The sequence below is a fragment of the Neurospora crassa genome, linkage group V, assembly GCF_000182925.2.
Source record: "Neurospora crassa OR74A linkage group V, whole genome shotgun sequence".
NCBI classification, from domain to species: domain Eukaryota; kingdom Fungi; phylum Ascomycota; class Sordariomycetes; order Sordariales; family Sordariaceae; genus Neurospora; species Neurospora crassa.
In genome coordinates, this window is record NC_026505.1 from 5705376 (window position 1) to 5717766 (window position 12391).

The window sequence follows — 12391 nt, forward strand, 5'->3', positions numbered from 1 at the left end:
CCAATATTTCCTATAATAATACCTTCGTCCTCCCTCCTTAATTTAATAGTAGCCTCGCCTATAAATTTTACCCTCTTCCTCACTACTCTATCCTCTTTACTATCGCCTTCAATTTCCTTTTATTTCCTTTCCTCCCTATTTAATTCGTCCTCCTCCTACGAATTTTACTTTTCTTTCTATAATTCAACCCTTTTATCTTCTAACGCCTAACCCTCTTTTATTTCGCTTATATTTTATTACTATTCCTTCTCTTCTACTACCATCCTCTAAACCTCCTTTTTAATTAAAATTACCTATTTTACTAGCGCCCTCAACACCCAACTTTTTTTTATTGCTTAACCCTTTTCTTTACTCCCTTTAATAATTTTTATTAATAGGTAGTCGCCCCCTACTTCTAATTTTCTCCTTCGTAACTACAACTTCTTTAATAATCTATCCGTTAGATTTAACTTTCCTAGACAATATTTAATTTTAAAATTATATACTACTAATTTTAATATTTACCGATTCTACTTCGTACTCGTCTATTCTTTATTTTAAAAATATTATAAATTTAAATAATTTATAATTATTAAGAATAATTTATTTATATATAATAAATATTACTTCTACGCCTTTAATACTCCTACGATTATTAATAATTCTCTATCCCTAACCCTATACCTAATTTCCTCTAACAATTTCTTTTTTAAGAAGAAAATTACCGGGTGCTACTTATTGTTATATAGTTATATAAGAACCGCCCCGATTACGAAGTCCGATACGTTCGTCTCTATTTAAATTTATAATATTGGATTAAAGTAATATAATATAGGAGCTTTTTAAAATAGCTTTTTAAATTCTTCGAATACTTCTTCTACTTCTGCTATAAGTTCGAATAACCTTTATTTATCCCCCTTCAATAATTTTATTAGGGGTATAATTATTTTAAAATATAATATTATAAAGTATTAATAGAACCCTATAAATTTTAAAAAAATTTGGATATTATAAATACTTATTAGAGCCTCCTATTCTACAATTGCTACTACCCTCTCTAGATTTATTAATATACTTTCTAGGGAGACGATATATCCTAAGAACGATACCTATTTTATGTAAAATTTATATTTATTTAGGTTTATATAGAGGTTACGATTTTACAATTGTTAAAGGACTTCTTTAATATAATTAATATAGTCTTCTTTATTCTTACTATAAATTAGGATATTATTAAAGTAAGTAATATATATTATATTTATTAACCCTATTAATATATTATTAATATACGTTTAAAATATTACTAGCGCGTTCGCTAATCCTATTAGTATAATTAAGAATTTATAGTACCTGTATTTCGTACGAAACACTATCTTCTTTTTATTTCCCTCTCGAATTCGAATTCTATAATACATATTTTTTAAATCTAACTTTATAAAGACTTTAATTAATAATAACCGATCGAAAATCTCTTAAATAAAGGGTAATACTATTTAATTCTTCTTTATAATTTTATTTAACACTTTAAAATTAATATAGAGCCTTAACTTTCTACCCTTTTTTAGAATAAAAATAATAGGGGCGCCTACTAGGTTAATAGAGGAACGAATTTATCCTTTCTAGAGTATTTCTACTAGCTATTCGTATAATATTTCTAATTTTTTAATATTTAATATATAAATCGGTCCCTAAGGCGCTAATTCCCCTTCGATTAAATTAATATAATACTTTAGCCGGTCGTATTAGGGTAGGGGTATAATTGAAGCTTCGAATACCGATTAGAATTCTTTGTATTCCGGTAGGATAATCGGCTTAAGGACGGCGGGTTCGCTTTTTATTTCCTTTAATAATTCTAAGGGTTATAGTAATATTAATTCTACGGAGGGTACTAGGGTAGGGTAAACGCCGTTGAATACTATTTAAAAAACCTTTATTGGGGGGGTAAGGATTAGAAGCGATTCGGCCGATTCTATTGTAATAGGTAGGGCTACGAATTTTAATACTAAAGAAAAGGGGATTTCGAATAGGATATTCGTATACGTAGGAGGGTAGAAACCCTCTTCTACCCTTGCTATTTCCCGAAGGTTTAATAGTAGAATTAAATTCTACTAAAGCCTTACTAGGATAGTTATAATATTATATATTTCCTTCGCTAGTATTATATTCAATATAAGATCGCCGGCCTCGATACGAAACTAAAACGATTATTACTACTAATTAATATCGGGGTTTTACTTATAAAGCTAGGGGTAACCGAGGATAACTTCTATAGCCGGGGATTTAACTATAGTAAAAGTAATTCGCTTTATCCGTTTAGTATTATAAGAATTACGTATTTTAATAAAATAAGTAATTATACTATATATAAAAATAAATTAAAGGGAGAAATTAATAAGATAATAAGGTACTAGATTAATTTTTGTATCTAATAGGAATAGATACCTATTAATTAAGTTTAATTCCGTACTTAAATTTATTAACCCTTATATATTCTATTAATTTCTATAAATCCTTATTAACAACTTCGTCTCTAGGTATATCTATAATTTACTTACGTTATTCTAAGCAATTATAACCGCCGCTTTAACTACAATCGGCTTAGTATTTACTCTATACAATAAGGTATTTATAGAAATAGGGCAATTCTATACTAAATAGCCGACTTAGTCGTAATTATAATAAGTTCGGTTCGGGTATATTACTATAAAATAGCCCGTTATACTATATTTATAGTAAATATTTAATAGTTTCAACTAGGTACATTAACTATACGTATAGCCTTTCTAACGATAAAGGGAATAAATAAAATTAGAATTTATTTAGAAAGTAGTAAGGGGGCGATAAGGAAAATCGGAGGGGTTATTACTATAGGACGATTAAGAAAGAGTATTTAAAGAGGAAGTAGGAAGGTACGAAGATAAAGAAAACGATGGAGTATACCCTAAAAATATTTAATTTTAGCAATATAATACGGATAGTTTAATATTTTCTAAGCCTTTTAACCGTTCTACGTACGCTACTATTTTATTTATTATATTAATATTAGCCGTCAAGAGGACGCTTTATTTAAAAAGGGGGCGTAACTAATTAGCCTAAATAACGACCCAAATATATTCCAGTTAATTGTACGATAAATTAAATTCTTTAGTATAATAGTAGTTATAAAAATTATAAACGGTTTCTAAAGCGCCTTATTATATATATTCGAACTTATTGAAAGCGGATTGTTTAATAGCTTAAATATTACTATTGTATTCGGTTTCTAAAAAAATACGGAAGTCGCTCTATATAAACGTATTACAAATAATATTATACCCGGACTTACTACGGAGAGCTAATATATATTTAATTTATATATTCTTAGGATTACCTTCAATATAACTAATAGCGAACGAAAGGGAAGTACGGGGGTATTCTTAAAAATATATATCGACATTATAGAAGTAATTCTATAATTATAAGAAATTTTCGCCGGTAAATTTAGTAATATTATATTTAGGACGGTACTTAACGCAGGCCAGCGTAACTACAGCTAGTAAAAGAGTAGCTATAATAATAGCCGCTAATAAAGGGGTAGTAAAGGGAATTATAGTAGAAATACAAATCTAATTATAAAAGAAGTAGTCCTAATAATAGAACCCGGCGGGGATAGGGGGGTAATTTCCTACGGAATTTTATTCGGTGAGGTTTACGAAAGCGAACTACTCCTACTAGAATATATACGAAGGGAAATAATTAAGGAGGAGTTTAATTATAGCGAACCGAAATTTAAATAATTATTACTTATATACAAACTTATTAGCTTCCGAAATTTAGGAGTATAAATAAGGAGCTTAGGGTAGTGTAGGGGGGTAATCTTCGTTACTATCTTCTTTAATAAATTCTATAGTAAGCTAATGTTATTATAATGAAGGTAGAGGAAGTTAAATTATTTTAATTATAGTAACTATAGGGGTAGTAATACAAGAGGGACGAGGAGTAACTTCGGCGGTACGAGAAATAGACCGGCCGCTACGTATGTATATTTTAATAGTATTAGCTCAACTCCTAGAGGAAGAGTTATTAATTTGTTAGGAATGTAAGCGAAGGGTAGGCTAAAGTGACTACGATTATAGTTATACGTAGGGGATAGTAAATTAAGGGTCAATTTAAAAATGTATTAATAGCTACCAACTACAATAAACTACGCTTCGTTGAGCCTCTTTTATACCTATATAAACTCTATTTATCCGCTAATGAGTATTATAGAGCTTCGTACTAGTCTGGCGCTTCGGCGCGGTGCTGGATTATCCTTCCCGCGAGCCCGACCCGATATAGGCGTTATTGTTAGTGATCCTACGCGTCGGTTGACGAAGGGGAGTAGCAGCCGCTGAGGTGCTTCTGTGTACGAGCTCTTAGCCTCCTGACATACTATTAATTAATAGTAGTAATTTATATAGGAGACGTAGTAGAGTAATTAATTATATTAAATCTACGTTAGTAATAATAGTAGAAAATGAGGAATATACTTAAGTAATAGAGGATAAGGATGAGGGGGGAGAGGAGGAAGCTTACCGAAGGAGAATTATATTATTTATTATAATTTGTATTATTGCTACTACTACTACCTTAATAGGAGGGAGGTAAGGTAATGACCCTAAAATTATTAATAAAGGCGGCCTAGAAACTAATATTACTAAGGTATAGTACTTATTAAATAATTATAATAGGCGATTCTTTAAGCTCTTTTGTATAATAAAGGTAGAGTTTATAATTCTAGTAAAGTAAATAAAAGAAAGTGGTAATATATATAATACTAGATATTAGACTATTGAATTCAAATTAATAGTCTTCGTTTAGATTATCGTATTTAATAAAATTCAACGGTAAATAATTTACTACTTCTTAATAGCCTAATTAATAGTTTCGAGTATTGTTACTTAAATAATACCGATTTTTATTAAGCTTTATATTAAATTCGTAATTCAATTAAATAATAATTACGTAATACTAGAGATCGAGTTCGTCGCAGGTAACTAACGGTTTAGTAGTACGATTGGTACTATTGACGGTACTTATATTTACGCTAAAGTACTAATGAAGGATTAAAACCGCTAGCGTAATAGAAAGGGATTTATCTTTTAGAATATATTTACTATAATATAATTTAACGGCGCCTTCTTATATATACTAATTAGCGTAGAAGGGTCGATATAAAACGTAAAATTACTTTATATTACCTTACTCTACGGGTTTAAAATACCCCCCAAGTAATTTTATTTAATTAATACGGGTTTTAATTAATAGAAAAGTATTTTAATCCCGTTCCTAGTAGTACAATACTATTTCCAAAATTAGAGGGATGCCTTGGGTAATAAGCAGCCGATAATAAAGAAGGAGTTATATAATTTAAAGTATAGTATAAATTGTATATTGGTCGAGCAAGCGTTCGGTTAGTTAAAGAGGATAGTAAAATTAATACGAAAATCGGCGCCCAAGTACCCTATTAATATACAAATCGATTTTATATATACTATAATAGAATTATACAACTTTATTTATTATTAACGCTACTAATTAATAAAAGAAGAGGAGGAATTACTTATTTAATTACTAGTACTAATAAAAAGATATATTAATAAATACTTTCTTAATAATCCTATCGCTATACGAATCCAAATTGTAAATAGGTTATAAAAATTATAGTAATAATATTTCTAAGGGAGGGGAAAGAGGGGGTAAGAGTATAAAAGAGAGTAAGTTTAAATTAATTTATTAATTAATTAGAAGTATATAAAGTACTAATAGTCTACTTCTAAATTTCGATCTTTCGATTTATAGAGGAATATATTAAAGAGTACTAGAATATAGAAGGATTGTAATATTAATTTGCCCTACCAAAACGGAAATTAATGGACGCTAAAGTTTTTGGACTAATATAATACGTTGTATTAAGGGTGTACAGGCTATTAGAAGTAGTAAATATTTATAAATAATTTAGGGAAGTAGTTTTCGTAGACCCTTAATTATATATTAATATATTAAAAATCCGACTTTTTGAATTTAATAGAAATTTTAGGATTTTTGGTATTTTTAGGTATAAGTAATTAACCCCTTTTATTCTATTCTATTCTACTCTACTTTATTCGTTATAGTTGCTACTGTGCGCCCTCCTCTCGAATTTAATTACCTTTACTAACTATCTCAATTTAATAGGTTTAAACTTATTATCTATTACGTTCTATAAAATAGTTTCCTCCTTTATTAATTTTTAAAATATATTAACGACTATCTCTAGCGATAAATCCCTTATAAAGTTGGTCTAGAAGTTTAATACCGCCGTTTCGATATTAACCGCGTTAATTAATTTTACATTACTAATTAATTTAATTACTTTATTAATAAACTTTATAATTAGAGTGCTACTTTACTTAATAGATACTTTCTTAATTAACTATATTAATATAGTATAAAATAAAATTTAAAACCTACTACCCTCCTCCTCCTCCGGTTTATTACTACTATCTTTATTACTCTAAAGATCGGGGTTAGCGGCCTTCTATTATAAAGTGCGTTTTGCTACCCGCTTTTTTTACGCCCTTTCTATACGGACTTCCTTCTTCTCAGTGGTAATTATTTTATAGTATCGACGAAGTAAGGGAAATAATAGTACATTTTTATTATTATTATTAATTGTAGCGTATACTAATTAGATAAATAACTTAGTCGTTTACTTATTTATAAAGATACTTATTAAAATAGAATAATTATTAGTATTATTAAGTACGTACGCGCCTAATTTCATCCAACTACCTTTATTACTAAACTCTTTAATAAAGGGTTTCTAATATATATTAGAATATTAGACTTTACTAATTTCGTAATTGAAGGATATATTAATATAACCTTTAACTATTTATTTTATATACTTAGTACGCGTTTTAAAACGGGTAAACGCACTTTAGTATATCTCCTACGTAATAACCCAATTAGAATCGTTATTCTTACGAACCTAATTAGTTAATACTATTACTTACTACTTATATTAGTTGTACTTAAAGCCTTTACCCTCCTTTATTGTAATTAAGAACCCGTTTAAATAGGAGTTTCTAGCGACGAAGATAAATTAGTAGTATACTTTAAAAAATTAGTAATATAGTTCCTAATTTATAGTCGAATTACTAATTTTCTTTTTTTAATTAAATTATTAATTAATTACCTCTTTATTGTTAGATAATTAAGACCACTTCGGTACCTCGCCCCCTATATTTATTGTATTATTATTATTATTATTATTAATTCTAATAAGTCTTACTTAAGAATTAGGCGGGTAAGGAATATTAATTATTAAAAGTGTAGTTTCGTTAAAAAAAATAAGTATACTGGGAAAGTTATATTTTATATAGTTATTAATAATATTCTATATTGTATATTAGTAAGGTAACGGGCGGTTAGTAGATACTAGGGACAACGGTGTAGTTATATTATATATAGTAACCGGGTAATTATTAATAAAAAGTAGTAGTTATATTTTATACTGAGGTAGCGAGGAATTTATGTACGGTAGATTCCTATATTGAGAGTTCCTATATTACAATAGTTAGGATCCCTTATACTATTACTATTGGGAGTATAGTAATAATTTATATTAGGAATTATATTAAATATAGTCCTCCTTAGTAGATTATTAAGCGGACTATTAACTATTGTATTAACTACTTATAGTCGATATCGATATACTACGGATTATTACCTTAAAATCTATAGTAGAACCTTAATACTAAAAAAGGATTACAACCCCTCTCTTTTTATATAGCGGTATAATCTATAGTAGTAGTCTATAGTAGTAGTTTGAATTATCCTAGTAACCTTTAAGGTACTCCAGTAGATTATACTTTGTTTGGATTAGTCGGTCTTGGTTGGTTCCACATACCAAAATTTAGGTACGAGCCCCAAATCCCTGCAACTGGCACTCCACACAGAAGTCACTCATCTGGCAAAAAGGTTACGTTTTAGAGGTTACGGTTACGCGAGCCGATCAGGCCCCAACTGTCTGGATGCTGTCAACTTTAACTAACAATGAAGGAAGCGGAACGCAAACCACGGCTTCTCTCAAAATCTCTAGACATCCGGCTGTCTGACATGCTGTTTGTTCGTGGTTACATGAGTAACTTCGCCGAGTTTCTGCTCCACGCGGGGATATAAGTATAGTTCACATCATCATCATGTCTGGATGCTTGGATGCCAAACAGCCAACCTTTCTCCTGGACCCCTTGACTTAATCGAGTACCTAGGTAGATTGATTGTATTCATTCTACCACTTCGCCTTAAACCACCAACTTGGCTTCACGAAGCTGAAGAATCTTCACGTCTGGTATCTGACTTCCAGTGAGAAAGATCACCCAGGGTTTGACCTGGTCCGCTTCAAGTATTTATACATTCCTACGTACTTTTCCACTTTGTCTTCGAAATGATGCTGTACGGTGTCAAGGCTTCACGCTTTCCGCCGTGATTTCATCCCATTTGGGTGAGATCACAGCTAGTTGGGTAGGAATTTGGAATTTCATCTCTTCTTCTTTGCTATCCAAGCCGGGCATGTGGCCCATAGGGCATGGTATTTTGCAAAACAGGACGACCGTCGCACGTGGCGTAGATCTAAGGTCCCCTCGGATTACAACAGATTATTTCAAGTGAAGCCCCCCTCTTCTACACCTGCTCTTTCAGATCGCATTCTCTCGCCGACATCCCTGATCACCGTTGTGTTGGCTGCAGGTAGCCAGAAACACGTATCACGGCCGTATTGGGCGCTCCTTGCGTTGTTACCGAAAGAAATCATTGACTTCGTTCTGAACCTCGTTCCCAGCCTCGAGCAAGCACCGGTCCCCATCTTTTGAGAGACACACATATTGACAATATTGATGAAAAGGAATGGTGGATTGAGAGCTGGAACGCACCACGCAGGGGCATATACAGCATATCGCTATAGTTTCCATGCTCGCTTCCCTATCTTCGTATTCCTCAAACCACGGCAGTCTTCCCGTCATGATGCAATTGTATGATTTGTCGATTGTGACATTGAAACTCTAAGAACGGGAAGAGGGGGACAACCACATATCCTGAATTCAGGACGAACACAGCGTTTGTGATTCTCTGGTCGAGGATAGAGTGTACGTACAATAGGTTACCTTCCCCCTGACCTTTGTGGTACGAGCGCCTGCATCTTGTATTTCCCCTTGTTCAATTGGAGGAAGGATGCTGTCAACATGGTGTGAGTCGGAGTCTGCAACTGAAAAGGGATAGATAGCGCCGTGATGGAATTCGCAACAGGACCTCCCTTCAATTCCATCGAAATGGAATCGCATTAATCGCATTACCACTTGATACAACAATGCCATTCTGGTAGGTAGACTGGAACTCGCAAAGTTAAGGTCACGGACTTGGACAGATGCCGGCAACACGCTTGCCAGACGACATATGTGTGTTAGTAAAACTATACATGTTTCGGCACAACTCTCACTCACTTGCCGCCATCCATCGTGTTCTGTCAAAGACTGAGGCAGAAGAACCACGCAGCAAAAATTGGCATGGCAGTGGTTGTTGCCGGTTCAGAATGGCAAAGGGAATGAAAGTTACAAGTCGGATCACGTCTCAGCGCCGAAGCTACCAAAACCGGTGAAATGGCTGAGGTACAAGACGAGACGGCCAAAGGTAGGCAGGCTCGACAGGGTCAGACTGCAGGACAGGGATCCCCTCCCCACACAAAATGTCCTTCCAGAAAATTTCAACAGCCAGGAGGGGAAACAGGAACCAAGCCTGACAGCCCAGACCACCCGCTTTGCTAGCTCGTCGCTGTGAGTGTGCCCTTCACTTTCGTTGAGTTTTTGCCTGCCTTCTGAGCCACTCAGCCGACAATTGCTATTTATCTGTCCTACCTGCCCGTCCTACTGCCTTCTTTCCTACCGCAACATCACCTTTTCTCTACAGCAACAGCCTTTGACTTCAGTCCTCTTTTCCAGGTAAGATTCCTTCCAGATGTTCCTCACTTTGCAGCACCCGACACGAGATCATTCCCTCAGGTTCAGTCATTTCCGTTCTACCTACCTAGGCACCAACCTATCGCCCCCCAGTTTATCCGATTAAACTGTACGGGTCCCGATAAAGTGCTGCGATAAACCCCACACTAAGATTTCCCCCCACTTTTTTCCCATTTTTGCAAGTCAAAGCAAGCCCTCTAATCCAGGACAAAATTCCCACCCGGACATTGGAAACTTCAATTGCCACCTACACCTCCTCTCCCTTTACTGACCCATCAACAACAACGTCTTGACAGACTCTCAATACCCAACTTCGAATCTTCGATACACACCCCCCAAACCAACATCAAAATGGACTCCTTCGCTGCTCCCCAGGGCACTCGTGCCTGCTTCACTTGTGAGTTCGCCATTACAACCTCTGCGCCCTAGCTTTCGTTTGCTTCGCCGGCGTGGCACACAGCTGTCACCCGCGCTCGGTTTCTACAAAGCATTGCGTCACCTGCAATCCCTTTCACATTCGATCCTGCATCTTAGGATGCTACACACACATGGTTATACTCAAGGAAAGTTGGCATTATCGTGCTGCGCGCTGGCATCGGGCTTAGACCTTGGTCTCAAGTCTGGTTTGCCGCCGCAGCTTTGATGTTGTTGCGCTACGGGTTGCCGTGCTTGGACAGGGCAGAACATCTTCACGAGTTCGAGATTTGTTCGTCGGTTGAGCGAGAGCTGTTGTACCAGAAGGCGAACAAGTTCTAAACCGTTTAGCCCTCACAGGCACCTGAATCAACCATTATCCACATACTGCCATATCAACAACAATCATCATGAGAGTGAGGGGAGAGATCTGACATGAGAGACATTAGGCGGCCAGACTACCCACCAGGTATGCGAAACATTCGGCGAGAGAGAGAAAGAGAGACACCCAGAATGGCGGACGGCGAAAAGATTGGAGAGGTATACAAGCTGTGTGGTTGGTCATGATGCTGACAAGAAATTAATAGGCCCGTGACTGCCCCAACAAGGGCGCTGCTAAGTGCTACAACTGCGGCAACGAGGGTCACATGAGTAAGTCCTCGCTTCGAAAACGTGTACTTCTGACTGTCCAGCTGCTGACAATATGGTACAGGCCGTGACTGCCCCGAGGGCCCCAAGGACAACGCCCGTACCTGCTACCGTTGCGGCCAGACCGGCCACATCAGCCGTGACTGCTCCCAGTCCGGCGGCGGCCAGTCCTCCGGCGCTGAGTGCTACAAGTGCGGCGAGGTCGGCCACATTGCCCGCAACTGCTCCAAGGGCGGTGCTTCCTACGGCGGCGGCTACCAGAACTCCGGCTACGGCGGTGGCTTCGGTGGTCCCCAGAAGACCTGCTACTCTTGCGGTGGCATTGGCCACATGTCTCGCGACTGTGTCAACGGCTCCAAGTGCTACAACTGCGGCGAGTCTGGCCACTTCTCCCGTAAGTCTCCATGTGTCTCCATGAATTCTGCACATAGCTAACCACACTTCAACAGGTGACTGCCCCAAGGACTCCGGCTCCGGTGAGAAGATCTGCTACAAGTGCCAGCAGCCTGGCCACGTTCAGTCCCAGTGCCCCAGCGCTTAAATGCGCCATGATCGCCAGGTAACACCAACTACCTTTGGCGGCCTCGCTCATTTGCTGTCTTACCAACCCTGACCTTGCTCACTTCTCATCACCGAGATGAAGAAGCAAGCGGGGCCGGCGATGGACAGCTTTTACTGGGGGTGATGACATGGTGCTGCGTTTTTGCGTTGCCTTTCTGAGGAACTTTTCAGTCCACGGGGTCGTTCTGCTGGTGTTCACTGGTATCTGGATATCCGCTGCTTGGGACTTCTTTTCACGGCGGGTCTCTTACACTTTTCTTAATTTCTTTCACCTTTGCATTTTACGCGACACAAAACATCATGATGATCCGACAACCACTGGGGAGATTGGGAAAGCAAAAAGGTCTTTTCACCAAAATTGGCGTCTGGACGGCCAGGGGTTACCTCTTCAACCAACCATACCGTATGGGTCTTTCTACGACAAAAAGGGCTTGTGCAACAGGGGCGGGGCCATTGCACCGACAAACATCTTGCGGGTTTCTGTTTTTTCTTCACATATGGAACTTGAATGGGAAGGGAGCTATCTTCATTCTGTGAACGGGCATGAGGACATCATAATTATCCGAGATCTCAGGGGAAAGCAAAATCGTATGGGGACTCAATAGGTCAACGAATAAAAAGCGCCGAAAGGCCGTGGTGTGCGATGCGAGCGTAATGCATCGATGATGAAACAAATCTCAGTTCCTCTTTGCCTCGAGTGACGTGAATGTTGGTAAGAATCCGGTGCTTGTCAGGCATGTTGATAACAGAGTTGGAAGTTCAACAAGGTTTACCTT

At 36.4% G+C, this 12391-nt stretch overlaps 1 protein-coding gene across 1 annotated transcript; it reads left to right on the forward strand.

Moving 5' to 3' along the window:
- The first annotated feature begins 9795 nt into the window (after window positions 1-9795).
- On the forward strand, window positions 9796-12290 carry NCU08923 (zinc knuckle domain-containing protein). Its single transcript, XM_955512.3, has 5 exons — window positions 9796-10389; window positions 10856-10875; window positions 10994-11057; window positions 11119-11448; window positions 11504-12290. Exons 1-5 carry the CDS (start codon window positions 10344-10346, stop codon window positions 11593-11595), a joined length of 552 nt encoding a protein of 183 aa, XP_960605.1. The 5' UTR covers window positions 9796-10343; the 3' UTR covers window positions 11596-12290.
- The last annotated feature ends 101 nt before the right edge of the window (window positions 12291-12391 follow it).